Genomic DNA, 15,145 nt, shown 5'->3' with positions numbered 1-15,145 from the left:
TATGACTACTGAAAGGGAAGATCAGTAGTCGCGCCTTCCAGAAGCAAAAACTATTGCTCACAATCCTGAACATTGCGGTTTTAGTGTTTTTGACCGCTGGCCCTTCATTTGATAAAAACGTTACTTTAATTATTTCTGATAAACACTAGTACATTATGCATGTGTCTTCCGTCTTACTGATGACGTCGCGGGCAATAGAAGGGTGTGTTTTGTCCCCAAGTCGTAATCATAAACTTCGAAGAATATAACGCCTCTTGGTCTACTATAGTGTCGATACGTCGGGCATCTCGCGACGGAGTTTTGCACAGACCATACTTTGATTAGTTCTAATTTGTCATGACATGCACACTGTGCGGGTAGCCCGCAAACTTAAACATTATGTTATGTGAAAATGACAAAATCAGTGTATATCGCGCTGTTGTGGCTTCCTGTCGGGTTTTACAACCCTTGTCAAGTTGATAAGGTACTAGCCGAGCGCCGCCGCTACGCGGCGGTAATTTCGGTTTTACTCCAGATTTTTGCCTTCCCGCCTTCGCTTCGCTTCGGCGAGATAATCAGTCCAAATCCTCTGAGTCCCATATATTCCTAAATCGACTTCTTTAATTTCATAAATCTGCGTTTCATTTACTACAAAATGCTGAGCTCCCAGTAAGCCGTGTAAATATTTCTACCGGTACAAAAGACTGAGCCCCTAGCATCATACTTACCATGCTCATAAACGATTACGCTAGTGATCTTGGCAAAATCTCTTTATTGTTGTTGGCTATCACTGTACCTTAATCTTCCACCCAGAAGCACCTGCACTTCAGTCTAAAATCGCTAAATAATATATTTAGTTTAGCGTCGTGCTCGATTTCACGGGCCGTTTCTAAGGACCTAGATTGCATCAATGCAAAGAATATCTGTCCAGCTTGCATCAAATACCCGCTTGTACTGCCTGGTTAAGCTTGTAATAAACTGACTATTAACCACTTCGCAAACCAAACTCGCTACTTTGAAAGAAAATTAAAAGTGCTACAGTTTGAATATTTAATAAAAATATTCAAGCTGTAGCATTTTTTTATGCCTTGAAGTGTGTTCATTTTGTGCTGATTCAGAATTAGTCATTAGACACTTTAATCTGTGCCTGTTATGGTTATAGCCTTTGATATATAAAACGCAAGACGCCTTGCTGTTGTTGTTGTTGACGGCGGTATTTTTATTTGATACTTAATTGATGATTCCAGGCTCTAAGTTGATTAACGTTTCTTTACGGGCCTACTTATAATAACCATAATTGACACCTCTCACTGTTATCTTACCGCTGCATATAAACCCTTATTCTACGCCCTTGTCGGCAACGCGTCTACCTATTAAGAAGTATCAGAATTTTATTGTCTAAAAAACCGCTTAGGAAACAATGGTCAAGTTCAATTCGCTTACAGTAGTAATTGTCATCAGCACATATAACTTATTTTTGTTCACACGTCAATCTAACACTATCTATCTTTGTGGATCAAGTGACAACGTTTATAAGCACAGTTTTGTTCTTACGGCCAGTCTACACGACCGGCTACTGCTGTACATGTAACATGTACGATTTAGCAATACCAGAAACCCACTCAGATAACTTATTAATGCTAATATTTTTACAGTAAATATATTGAAATTATCATTTTATTCAGTGTAACACGCAGATCCTACTGAGTACAGAGTATTTAGTATACTTAAACCATGTCCTCGGAAACACGCATGCTTACGTGTACGCTAAGCACCCTGCCCTCCGTTTACTGTAGTATTCAAATATCAATAACAACTTGCATTATGAAAAAGTATATAATATTTAAACGATGCCGCCTTCGGATAATGTATAGCCTTGTGCAAATCCCCATATGTAAACTGGGAAACACATGCATTTATTGATGTCAACTACACCATCTAGTTTTAACCAATTGAAGACACCTTCGCGGCGCTCGTCAGCCAGTAGAAATATTTAAATTATTTTATCCAATGATTTGTCCGGAAAAGCGTGACAGGCACGACAATTTAGTGTGACGGACAGACAGGTTGCTGCAGTAGATGTTTAAGATTATCCATCTGTGACGCTAATTGCTGCTGTCTATCTTAAAACCTCTATAATATTGAACACATTTCCGTGACGGCTAACGAGGGGGAGCGCTGTTGTTATTTTCATGCGTGCGCAAGAGCTGTCTTGCATCCTTACTGGAGTACATGTACCATATTAAAACCCCACTACGACACATTTGCTTGTGTTTAAGTTAGTATCTCTTCAGATTTTATTACTTTCTACATGGGCGAGAAGCAGTATGTACACCCACGTCGCAAGATGTCTTTAATTTCCTTGTTAACTTAACCTTGACCTTAGCGCTCCCGTATTCAATTTTCATAGTATGATATTACGATATCGTCACTGGCTAATGTCATTCCACTTCATCTTTACTTTACGACCAACAGCTTTTATCAAGGGGAAATTAATTAGGCACATTGTTTTTCATTAACTCACCGTACCTTTTGTCCTTGCTGAAGTACCATACTAATACAAAAGTTTCGTAAGTCAAGCGAAAAAATGTCCTTTAATTTAATAATTGTCCGTTACGGCACACTGGTAGAGTCCAACAGAGAAACGGCAGCACACTTGTTTTGGCAAGCTTTTATTTACACCATCATTTTCCAATTTGCCCCCCCCCCAAAGAGATTTGACATGCGCTTATTGACCATCTTCCTTATGGGGATCAGCCTAGTCTCCTCGCTCATTCTGAGTGTGCACCGAACAAATCTCATCGACCCCGGTAAGCCAAAGCAGGAGATTCGAATCGTTATCCAATATTGCTGTAAAGATACTCTTTCCAACACGCCATGCTTCCTTTCGAGGTGCGTTGGGGTCTTGATTAACATCTTGAGTTTTACAAATACAGGCTTTGGAATTCGTCTACACCAGATCCGTGACGAGGTGCACAGTAGCGTTGTATACTACTGTATGTTCAGAGCTCACAATACCATAACCCTGCCCGCTGCGTCGTGGGATCTCAATTCATTTGACCTGTTGTAGGAAGTTTACGTCTTAAAGTCTTGCCCGTGGACAGAGCCTTGAATCGCATTTAAAGAAACCCTCGAATGAGACCAACGTTTGGCTGAGCTCGTCGTCGCCTGGAACATTCATTACGACGTCGCCCGCCCTCGGGCGAAACCTTTGCAGCTAGTCGTATCCGCACAGCGATCACTCAAGAACTTGCTGTTTGTATGCCGAAAGCAGCTCACCTAACGTACGTACACGCACCCGAAATTTCTAGCTGTCCAGGGAAATCCAACTTTCTAAAAAAAGTAAGTTGGTTGCAGAAGGATCATCCTGTATTCAATATTAATCAGTAGAATTATTCGCTGCAGTAACAGTAAAACAATCTCCAAAGATTCCTGAAGTCGGTTTTTATTGCTTGAAGAAATCTCATTAATAGCGGAGCAGCGGATCACTGAGCTTTCATAGCTGCGGTAAGTGCGCCGATAGGGTTGTCGTTGTCGAGCAGTGTCTTCACTTTATTTAGCAACGACACCCCGCCCTTCCTCTCTGTATAGTAAAGGGTGTACGCCACCCAAGTCTTGTAAATGGGATCGTTCTTCGGCAGATACACAGCACTCGTAGGAAAAGGAATGGCCAGCATACTCGACACAGCCTTCGGGTCCCACTCCGTGTGCAGCCAGTTTTGGAATAGGTAAGTTTGCATGTTTTCAGCCAGCCTCTTCAAATCAGGGACGTCCTTGAGCGATTCAAAAAATGTGGCAAATTGCCACTCTGACCGCAACGGTTTGGTGTCCGCAAGGAAATGCACCATTTGTACGCTGGATAAAACGTTCTTTTTTGTGTGGCTCCTGTACAAGTTGACGTACCTAAGCCAATGTATAAACATTGCGTTCGTATCCACAGCGTCCATATTGACCTTTACCAAGCGTAAAATCTTGAAAACTTGTTCGGGCGTTACGTCGTAGTTCAGCCACACGTCGTGCATCATTTTTCGGCTGGTTTTAGACGATAAAAACAAGAACCGCTGCATCGTATCGCCATGATCTTTCATGCCCGGGACGTTTCGAAGCAAATGCAGAAGCGTTACCACGTCTTTTTCCGGCATGGTTTTTCGAAACAGGTCGAGCATATCGTCGTCTCCGAACCAGTGATTCCCCTTCTGCGCCCGATACTGCTGCGCGTAGGCCAGCCACTGATGAAAGATTGGCGAATCGACCAGTTTCGTGCCAGCCTCTTGAAGACGTAATGTATCGTAAACAATTTTTGGATCTGTTTCGTGCTGTAAGGTTTTTGACACCCACGAACCAGATAGCGATTTCTGCATACTTTTGCCTAGCTCCTTTAAGGCTCCAGTCTTCCGAAAAGACTCAATAAGTATTTTCAGCTCTTCGCCACTGCTTCTCTTCAGTAGCAAGTAGTAAAGATCCAGATCCGAAAACGCCTGGTTACCATTCTTAGCTCTAAAAGCAGCAACGAGCTTGAGCCAAAGGAGAAGATTCGGGTCATCGTTCAGTTTCGTCGTACTCTTTGCTAGACGCAAAGTATCAAAAATCGCTTGAGGGTGCACTCGAGACTTCATCCACGCCTTGATTTGTGCTTGCTCCGGATTGGATTTAAATACTTTGTGTATCAGATCGTCGACCTTCGATAACAACGGCGTAGTTCCTCTCTCCTCGCGGTCTACGTCATTATCTCCGCGGACTGTATCTCGGACTTCTGCGTCGTAGAGCCTCAAGAACCGCTTAGATGAAGTAGCAATTGTGGTTTCTGACAGTGACGTGGTCTTCATGAGAACATCGTGAGCAATCAGCTTCGACTTGTCGGCTTGTCCAGGGGGTGTTTGCGCAGAAACCCAAGCGAAGAAGGCAGCCATAAGCAGCAGAAGTATTCTCTGGTGGCTCATGGTTGGTGTGCTTGCTTTTGTCTTAAGTCTTTATGATCCAATCGCGGCGTACAGTACATGCGCAATCAGTACGTGCGCAATCATAACATGCATACATGCATAATCCATCCGGACAGTAGGTACAGATTTGTATTTGCAGAAGGGGGAAATGACCAAATCGATGCTATCAATATTTTAAAGGAAGTGGGTACAGAAATCTGCCTGAATAAGGAGCGGCTCTCCCTCGCGATTGGATGTGATGTTAACATTTCTACCGAGCACGAAACGCATCGATTGGTTGCAAACAGCCAGGCGAGCTGCGCAGATGATTGATTATGGACATTTAGCTGCGCAAAACCTGTCGTATTTCCCGCCACCTAAACTTGCAGCCTGTCCGTCCGTCTGTCAGTCCGTCCGTTTCCTTTCTTGCTGCTTTTTCCTGCCTTTTCGCATGGCTACACTCGGCCTATCCAATAGAGTTTCCTCCCCTCCTACCGACCGCACCTATCTTTCTGGCTCGACCTAACTATGCCAAAATTACAAATATATCCAAAAGCGTCATACAATTAACTCGCGCCGATTGGGCAATACCTGCCGACCTGCGACACTGACTGGATCTGTTGCACGATCAGACCGTCTCTCGCCCTCGCGATTGGACGTGATGTAAACTTTTTTGCCGAGCACGAAACGTACCGATTAGATGCAAACGGCCAGGCGAGCTACTTGATTATTGCGCAAAACCTGTCGTATTTACTGCAAATCGGGCACAGTAACCACTTTATTTTTTTCTAAAAACTCTGCACACTTCTCAAATAGAGATATTTATCATTATTAATGTAGACTTCACAGACCAGTATTTTGTAAGAGCTCTGGGATGTTATTTTCCAAGCACTTTTTTAAAGTAAAGACGATATCAATAGTATTAAAATTATTAATATAAGCTTCACAGGCCGCATTAATAAGAGCTCGGCGATGCTATTTTCCACAGACTTTCAAAAGTAGAGACGATAGTATTTTTTTATACTAAAGTAGGCTTCACAACCAGCGCTAGGGACTTTGCGAAATATATCTTTTTTACTTCACTTGGCGCTCACCACTGCCACCGTGCAATGAAGGCGCGCGGCTGCACGGGCATTTCGCTATCTGCTCCCGTGCACCACACGGTGTGGTGTGGTCCACACCTGATGAATGCATGCGCGCACGGTACATAGCCTTTTAGTCACTTTTATTGCATGTAAAGTATGTATTTGTTTAAAAATCTGATAGTATTACTATTAAAGCAAAAAAGTAATAGTTAAAACATTTTAATATGTTGCTTATTAATAAATACCAGCCTTACATTACCGTGCTATTGGCTAATATTTGGACGCAAGTAATTGGTTAAAACAATATATGTTGCTAACTTACTCACAGTTTGCAAAATGGTGGGCCGAGTGAAGATTGACCCGCTTCTGCTGAGCCCGCAGCGGTCTACGACGGACCCCCGAGCGCGCTGCGTCTGCTGCTGGAAGCTGCAGTACGGCTACGCGTTCCGTACAATCAGCGGACGGGGCAGCGTGCGGCACTGTATTGCCTGCAAGAACGGCCCAAAAGCGATTAAGTTCTGGGAGGAAAAGCCTCAACCACCTAATTCGGCCGAAGTGCGCCGCCAGGAAAGCCTGCCAAACGTCGAGGAGGTGATGGGTCCTGACTGGTACCCCAAGAAGAAAAAGAGGCGCAGCCGCCCTCGCAAGTTGACTGCCCGAAACGCCAAGTACAACGAGCATAAGAAGCAGCAGAAGAGCAAGTAATTGGTAAATATACACTTTTAGGCCCCCATTTTCCTACCCATATTTGTATTTAGTATACTGGTTGACGGTGCGAGGCTTGGGGCCGCACAAATGGTAAACTGACTATGGCGCTGCCAATAGTGTTGACGCACCTACAGAGGGTAGCGCGTTTCAAATATTAATTAGCGCCTGGTACCTACTGTGTACCCTTGCAAGTTGGCCGTCCCTATCTGCTTCCGCGTAACAATAGATCGAGAGTACACTCGCTCACTTGGATACATGCAAACCATGCTATCTGTGACATCAGCGCTCACGGCGTATGTTCCATTAATGTGCGCTCACAAATTGAAACTACAGCATCGAGTGAGCACTACACGCGACGATAAAGTTGCTGTCTAAATAGATACGAGCACGTGTGCGGTAGCGCAAACAATACCGGTGGGTGTGGTAAGTCGAACTGTCTGTACGCAGTACTATACTTTAGTGCCCTGTCCATAATGGTCGAGATAAGAGCTCGGCTTAGTCGCGGGTGGCTATAATGTGTACCTGCCGCGCGCGTATATATTGTTTTTCCTACTGCTAACAGAAGCCTGGTCAGCCGGCCTGTATCAGGCTGCCTGCATTACCGCGAGTATGACCTGTGCCTAATCAGCGACGCGCTTGATCATATAGTCGGATGCATAATAAGCGTAAGCGAGCACGACGATGCGAAAGTACCGAGATTGCAGCAGTGACCCAATACATGGGTGTTGGTTATCACGACCACACCATTCGCGACATTGCGGAATAAACACGGACATATCCAATAGCACACCGGGCTGCTAGCTAGACACCGAAAGTACTTTATTTAATGTACATGATCTACTTTTCGATTCAAGCCTAAGATATCTATGATCTGATAATTTGTCTACAGCCATGTGGCTTCGTATGTTCGTAATACATATCGGAACCAGTAAAAGCCAATCGGAAAGGATCTACGCCACTCGGTCAAGCAGTAGCTGTGCAAATCAGTCAGTAAATACGTCAGCTATACATGCAAGATTAATACAAGCGGAAGATAGTGGAAAGACTCTTCGGTAATATCATAAAGAGCTCAGCGGGAAAATTTCAAGGCATAATATTGGTGTTTGGGGCGATCATTAGCAAATAGTACCTGTCCTAACAGATACTTTGCGCGAGAAGCCGACCAAACCTTGCTCTAATAGACCGTCGCAATTAAAGATATGGTGTCGACTGCCTCACCGCGATGACGTGACATATGGTATTATGTTTGAGGAGGCGTATTTAGACCCCCAAACTAGGATTCCTCACCGATCTATGCTAATTCCGTAGCATCATGGATACTGACCCGTCTTCTGAGCAGCATATATTACATTTGCAACCACGCGCGCCTCCGATTGGCGTCATTGTGGGAGCTATGCGCTCAAATGAGACTATAGACGAAACCTCCCGGGTAAGATGGTGCTCATCTTGCAGATCACGTTAAACCCTGGTCATGTCTACCATAATATGTGAGCACTCAGGATATTGTGTGCGGTGTTGTTTTGGATCATAACATAAGTAGAACACGGAATATATATTTTATGTTTGCTTTGAGTTAAACAAGCTAAGCCCACCGCAGCGCAGCGGAGGTGGTCCGCCCTCTCCACACCAACCAGTCGTGCCCTAGCGTGCGCGGAGCGGACGCCCAGAGCGCTAGTTTCCCGCCTCCTAACCTTGTAACCTGTCCGTCCGTCTGTCAGTCCGTCCGGTTCCTTTCTTGCTGCTTTTTCCTGCCTTCTCGCATGGCTACACTCGGCCTGTCTAATACAGTTTCGTCCCATCTTACCGACCGCGCCTATCTTTCTGACTCGACCTAACTATGCCAAAATTTTAATTATATCCAAAAACGCCACACAATTAACTCGCGTCCTGATTGGGCAATACCTGCCGACCTGCGAAACTGACTGGATCTGTCGCACGATCAGACCGTCTATCGCCCTCTCGATTGGACGTAAGGTAAACATTTCTGCCGAGCACGAAACGCATCGATTGGTTGCAAACAGCTAGGCGAGCTGCGCAGATACTTGATTATTGACATTTAGGTACGCAAAACCTGTCGTATGTACTGCGAATCGGGCACAGTAACCACTATTTTTTCTAAGAGCTCTGCGCACTTCTCAAATAGAGATATGTAATATTATTTATGTAGACTTCACAGACCAGTATTTTGTAAGAGCTCTGGGATGTTATTTTCCACACACTTTTCAAAGTAAAGACGATATTAATAGTACTAATATGATTAATTTAAGCGTCACAGGCCATTTGTAAGAGCTCGGCGATGCTATTTTTCACACACTTTCTAAAGTAGAGACGATAGTATTTTTTAATATGAAAGTAGGCTTCACGACCAGCGCTTTTTGTAGGGACTTTGCGAATATATATCTTCTTTACTTCACCTGGCACTCACCACTGCCACCGTGCAATGAAGGCGCGCGGCTGCACGGTCATTGCGCTATCTGCTCCCGTGCACCCCACCCGACGAATGCATGCGCGCACGATAGATAATTGTTTTTGTCAGTTTATATTGCATGTAATGTATGTATTTGTTTGAAAAATTGGATATTATTATCAATATAGCAAATAGAAAGTAATATTATAAAACATTTTAATATTTTGCCTAATAATGAATACCAGCCTTATATTACCGTGCTATTGGCTAATATTTTACGCACGTTTTGTTAACTTACTCACAGTTTGCAAAATGGTGGGCCCTACGTGCAACCAATGCGAGGCGAAGATTGACCCGCTTCTGCTGAACCCGCAGCGGTCTACGACGGATGCCCGGGCGCGCTGTGTCGGTTGCGGGAAGCTGCAGTACGGCTACGCATTCCGTACAATCAGCGGGCGGGACATCGTGCGGCGCTGTATTGCCTGCGAGAACGGCCCAAAAGCAGTCGAGATCTGGGAGGAAAAGCCCCCACCACCTGATTCGGCCAAAGTGCGCCGCCAGGAAAGCCTGGCGAACGTCAAGAAGACGATGGGTCCTGACTGGTATTCTTAGAAGTAGAAGAGGCACAGCCACCCTCACAAACTGGCCGCCCGAAACGCCAAGTATATCGAGCAAAAGAAGCAGCAGAAGAGCAAGTAATGGTAAATATACCCTTTATGCCCCCATTTTCCAACCTATTTTTGTTTTGGTATACTGGCTCACGGTGCGAGGCTTGGAGACGCACATACGGTAAGCTGACTATAATGTTGACGCACCTACGAGCGTAGCGCGCTTCATAAAATAATTAGCACATGGAATCAACTGTGCACCGCTGCAAGTTGGTGGTTCCTATCCGCATACGCATCACCGTAGATGGCACGTACACTCGCTCACGTGGGCACACGCAAAACCATGCTATCTGTACCATCAGCTCTTATAGCGTATATTGCACTAATTGGCGCTCACAAATTTAAACTACAGTATTGAGTGGGAGCTACGTGCGACGAATAAGCTGCTGTTTACATAGATACTACCACTGCGTGACAGTGCAGACCGTACAGATGGACGTGGCAAGTCGATGTGTCTGAATGCAATATTGTACTTTAGTGTCCTGTTCATAACGGCCGAGATGAAAGCTCGGTTGATTCGCGGATGACTATAAGGCGTACCCGCCTCGCGCGTATATATCGCGTTGGCTACTGCTAACAAATGCGCGTTCAGCATACCAATATCGCTGCGGAATGGCCTGTGCCCAGTTAGTGACGCGCTTGATTATACAGACTAAAACATTAATAGCGTAAGCACAGAAAGCTAGCACGACGACGCAAATGTATCAAGAGAGCGATAGTGACCCTATACATAGGTTTTGGCTCTCACGGGCGCGTGTTATACACACTCATTAGCGACCTCGCGCTACACATCAAATAGCAAACCGAGTTGATAAGTAGGCAGCAAAAATACTTCATATATTGTACATGAGCTACTTTTCAAATTGAGTCTAAACATCCCTACAATATGATACGCTGTCTACAGCCATGTGGCTTTGTGTGTTTGGCATACATATAGGAGCCAGTAAATACCACTCGATAAGGATCTACGCCACTCTGTCGGTCAGTATCTATGAAAATAAGTTTGTAAGTGCGTCAGCTATGCAAGTAAGATCAATGCATGCGAAAGATAGTGGAAAGACCCTTCAGTAATATAATAAACAGCTCAGCGGAACAGTTTCAAGGCATACACTCGGTGTTTGTGGCGACCATCGGCAAAATCTATCTGTCCTAAAAGATACTTCGCGCGAGAAGCTGGCCAAACCTTGCTCTAATAGATCGTCGCAATCAAAGATATGGTGTCGGCTGCCTCACGGCGATGACGTGACTGATGGCATTAGGTTTGAGTAGGTGTATTTACTCCAGCTACACTGGGATTTCTCATCGATCTACGCATATTTCGTAGCATCATTGATACTGACCTGTCTTCCGTACAGCATATATTAGCTTTGCAACCACGCGCGCCTCCGATTCGTGTCATTTTAGGAGCAATGCGCTCAAACGAGATTATAGACAAAACCTTCCCGGGTAAGATGGTGCTCTTCTTGCAGATCACGTTAAACTCTGGTCGTGTCTACAATAACATGTGAACACTATAGATACTGTGTGCGGTGTTGGTTTTGGAACGTAATATACGTAGATCACAGTATACATGTACTATATGTTGCTTTGCTTTGGACTAGAAACTCTAAGCCCACCGCAGGGCAGCGGAGGTGGTCAGCCCCTCGACACCAGGCAACCATGCCCTAGCGTCCTCAAAGCGGGACGCCCAGCCCCGCTAGTTTCCCGCTCCCTAACCTTGTAACCTGTCCGTCCGTCTGTCAGTCCGTCCGTTTCCTTTCTTGTTGCTTTTTCCTACCTTTTCGCATGGCTACACTTAGCCTGTCTAATACATTTACGTCCCTTCTTACCGACCGCGCCTATCTTTCTGACTCGACCTAACTATGCCAAAATTACAAATATATCCAAAAGCGGACACAATTAACTCGCGCCCTGATTAGGCAATACCAGCCGACCTGCGACACTGACTGGATCTGTCGCACGATCAGACCGTCTATCGCCCTCGCGATTGGACGTAAGGTAAACATTTCTGCCGAGCACGAAACGCATCGATTGGCTGCAAACAGCCAGGCGAGCTGCGCAGATACTTGATTATTGCATTCAGCAGCGCAAAACCTGTCGTAAGTACTGCAAATCGGGCACAGTAACCACTTTATTTTCTAAGAGTTTGTCACACTTTTAAAATAGAGATATTTATCATTATTAACGTAGACTTCACATACCTGTATTTTGTAAGAGCTCTGGGATGTTATTTTCCAAGCACTTTTCTAAAGTAAAGACGATATCAATAGTATTAAAAATATTAATATAAGCTTCACAGGCCGCATTAATAAGAGCTCGGCGATGCTATTTTCCACAGACTTTCAAAAGTAGAGACGATAGTATTTTTTAATACTAAAGTAGGCTTCACAACCAGCGCTAGGGACTTTGCGAAATATATCTTTTTTACTTCACTTGGCGCTCACCACTGCCACCGTGCAATGAAGGCGCGCGGCTGCACGGGCATTTCGCTATCTGCTCCCGTGCACCACACGGTGTGCCTTTGGTCCACACCTGATGAATGCATGCGCGCACGGTACATAGCCTTTTAGTCACTTTTACTGCATGTAAAGTATGTATTTGTTTAAAAATCTGATAGTATTACTATTAAAGCAAAAAAGTAATAGTTAAAACATTTTAATATGTTGCTTATTAATAAATACCAGCCTTACATTACCGTGCTATTGGCTAATATTTGGACGCAAGTAATTGGTTAAAACAATATATGTTGCTAACTTACTCACAGTTTGCAAAATGGTGGGCCGAGTGAAGATTGACCCGCTTCTGCTGAGCCCGCAGCGGTCTACGACGGACCCCCGAGCGCGCTGCGTCTGCTGCTGGAAGCTGCAGTACGGCTACGCGTTCCGTACAATCAGCGGACGGGGCAGCGTGCGGCACTGTATTGCCTGCAAGAACGGCCCAAAAGCGATTAAGTTCTGGGAGGAAAAGCCTCCACCACCTAATTCGGCCGAAGTGCGCCGCCAGGAAAGCCTGCCAAACGTCGAGGAGGTGATGGGTCCTGACTGGTACCCCAAGAAGAAAAAGAGGCGCAGCCGCCCTCGCAAGTTGACTGCCCGAAACGCCAAGTACAACGAGCATAAGAAGCAGCAGAAGAGCAAGTAATTGGTAAATATACACTTTTAGGCCCCCATTTTCCTACCTATATTTGTATTTAGTATACTGGTTGACGGTGCGAGGCTTGGGGCCGCACAAATGGTAAACTGACTATGGCGCTGCCAATAGTGTTGACGCACCTACAGAGGGTAGCGCGTTTCAAATATTAATTAGCGCCTGGTACCTACTGTGTACCCTTGCAAGTTGGCCGTCCCTATCTGCTTCCGCGTAACAATAGATCGAGAGTACACTCGCTCACTTGGATACATGCAAACCATGCTATCTGTGACATCAGCGCTCACGGCGTATGTTCCATTAATGTGCGCTCACAAATTGAAACTACAGCATCGAGTGAGCACTACACGCGACGATAAAGTTGCTGTCTAAATAGATACGAGCACGTGTGCGGTAGCGCAAACAATACCGGTGGGTGTGGTAAGTCGAACTGTCTGTACGCAGTACTATACTCTAGTGCCCTGTCCATAATGGTCGAGATAAGAGCTCGGCTTAGTCGCGGGTGCCCATGTGGAATATCGGCCGCGCGCGTAGATACTGCGCTGAATACAGGTGACAGACGCACGGTCAGCTTGCCAGTATCGCTGCAGTATGGCATGTGACCAGTTAGTGATCTGCTTGGTCATATAGACTGATACATCAGAAGCGTAGGCACAGTAAGCCAGCACGACGACGCAAATGTACCGAGAAAGCGACAGTGATCCTATACATAGGTTTTAGATATCACGAGCGCGTGATATACACTCATTAACGACCTTGCAATATATGCACGGATACATCACACCGAGCTGATAAGTTGGCAGCGGAAGTACGTCACCTAATGTACATGAACTACTATTCGATTCACGTCTAAACACCATTACGATATGATAATCTGCCTACCTCCATGTGGCTTCGTATGTTTTTCTTACATATCGGACCCAGTAAATGCCACTCGGAAAAGAGTTACACCACTCTGTCAGTTAGTAGCTATGCAAATAAGTCAGTAAGTGTGTCAGCTATGCAAGTAAGATCAATGCATGCGGAAAATAGTGGAAAGACGCTACAGTATTATCATAAAGAGCTCAGCGGAACTGTTGCAAAGCATAATATTATTGTTTGTGGCGAACATTAGCAAAAAAAACTGTCTTAAAAGATACTTCGCGCGGAAGGCTGACCAAACCTTGCTCTAATAGACCGTCGCAATCAAAGATATGGTGTCGACTGCCTCACCGCGATGACGTGACATATGGTATTATGTTTGAGGAGGCGTATTTAGACCCCCAAACTAGGATTCCTCACCGATCTATGCCAATTCCGTAGCATCATGGATACTGACCCGTCTTCTGAACAGCATATATTACATTTGCAACCACGCGCGCCTCCGATTGGCGTCATTGTGGGAGCTATGCGCTCAAATGAGACTATAGACGAAACCTCCCGGGTAAGATGGTGCTCATCTTGCAGATCACGTTAAACCCTGGTCATGTCTACCATAATATGTGAGCACTCAGGATATTGTGTGCGGTGTTGTTTTGGATCATAACATAAGTAGAACACGGAATATATATTTTATGTTGCTTTGAGTTAAACAAGCTAAGCCCACCGCAGCGCAGCGGAGGTGGTCAGCCCTCTACACCAGCCAACCATGCCCTAGCGTCCTCAAAGCGGACGCCCAGACCGCTAGTTTCCCGCTCCCTAACCTTGTAACCTGTCCGTCCGTCTGTCAGTCCGTCCGTTTCCTTTCTTGTTGCTTTTTCCTACCTTTTCGCATGGCTACACTTAGCCTGTCTAATACATTTACGTCCCTTCTTACCGACCGCGCCTATCTTTCTGACTCGACCTAACTATGCCAAAATTACAAATATATCCAAAAGCGGACACAATTAACTCGCGCCCTGATTAGGCAATACCAGCCGACCTGCGACACTGACTGGATCTGTCGCACGATCAGACCGTCTATCGCCCTCGCGATTGGACGTAAGGTAAACATTTCTGCCGAGCACGAAACGCATCGATTGGCTGCAAACAGCCAGGCGAGCTGCGCAGATACTTGATTATTGCATTCAGCAGCGCAAAACCTGTCGTAAGTACTGCAAATCGGGCACAGTAACCACTTTATTTTCTAAGAGTTTGTCACACTTTTAAAATAGAGATATTTATCATTATTAACGTAGACTTCACAGACCAGTATTTTGTAAGAGCTCTGGGATGTTATTTTCCAAGCACTTTTTTAAAGTAAAGACGATATCA

The 15,145-nt window shown here is 45.2% G+C and overlaps 1 protein-coding gene across 1 annotated transcript; it reads right to left on the bottom strand.

The window, feature by feature from the left end:
• Positions 1 to 3,464: 3,464 nt before the first annotated feature.
• On the bottom strand, positions 3,465 to 4,919 carry PITG_06478 (secreted RxLR effector peptide protein, putative; the record flags this gene model as incomplete). Its single annotated transcript, XM_002998540.1, has 1 exon — positions 3,465 to 4,919. The coding sequence occupies one exon, from the start codon at positions 4,917 to 4,919 to the stop codon at positions 3,465 to 3,467; it is 1,455 nt and encodes a 484-aa protein (XP_002998586.1).
• Positions 4,920 to 15,145: the final 10,226 nt, after the last annotated feature.

The sequence above is a fragment of the Phytophthora infestans genome, genomic scaffold (genome assembly GCF_000142945.1).
Source record: "Phytophthora infestans T30-4 supercont1.8 genomic scaffold, whole genome shotgun sequence".
Lineage (NCBI taxonomy): Eukaryota > Oomycota > Peronosporomycetes > Peronosporales > Peronosporaceae > Phytophthora > Phytophthora infestans.
Note: the sequence above shows the minus strand (reverse complement) of the source record. Positions and strands in the feature narration are given on the sequence as shown.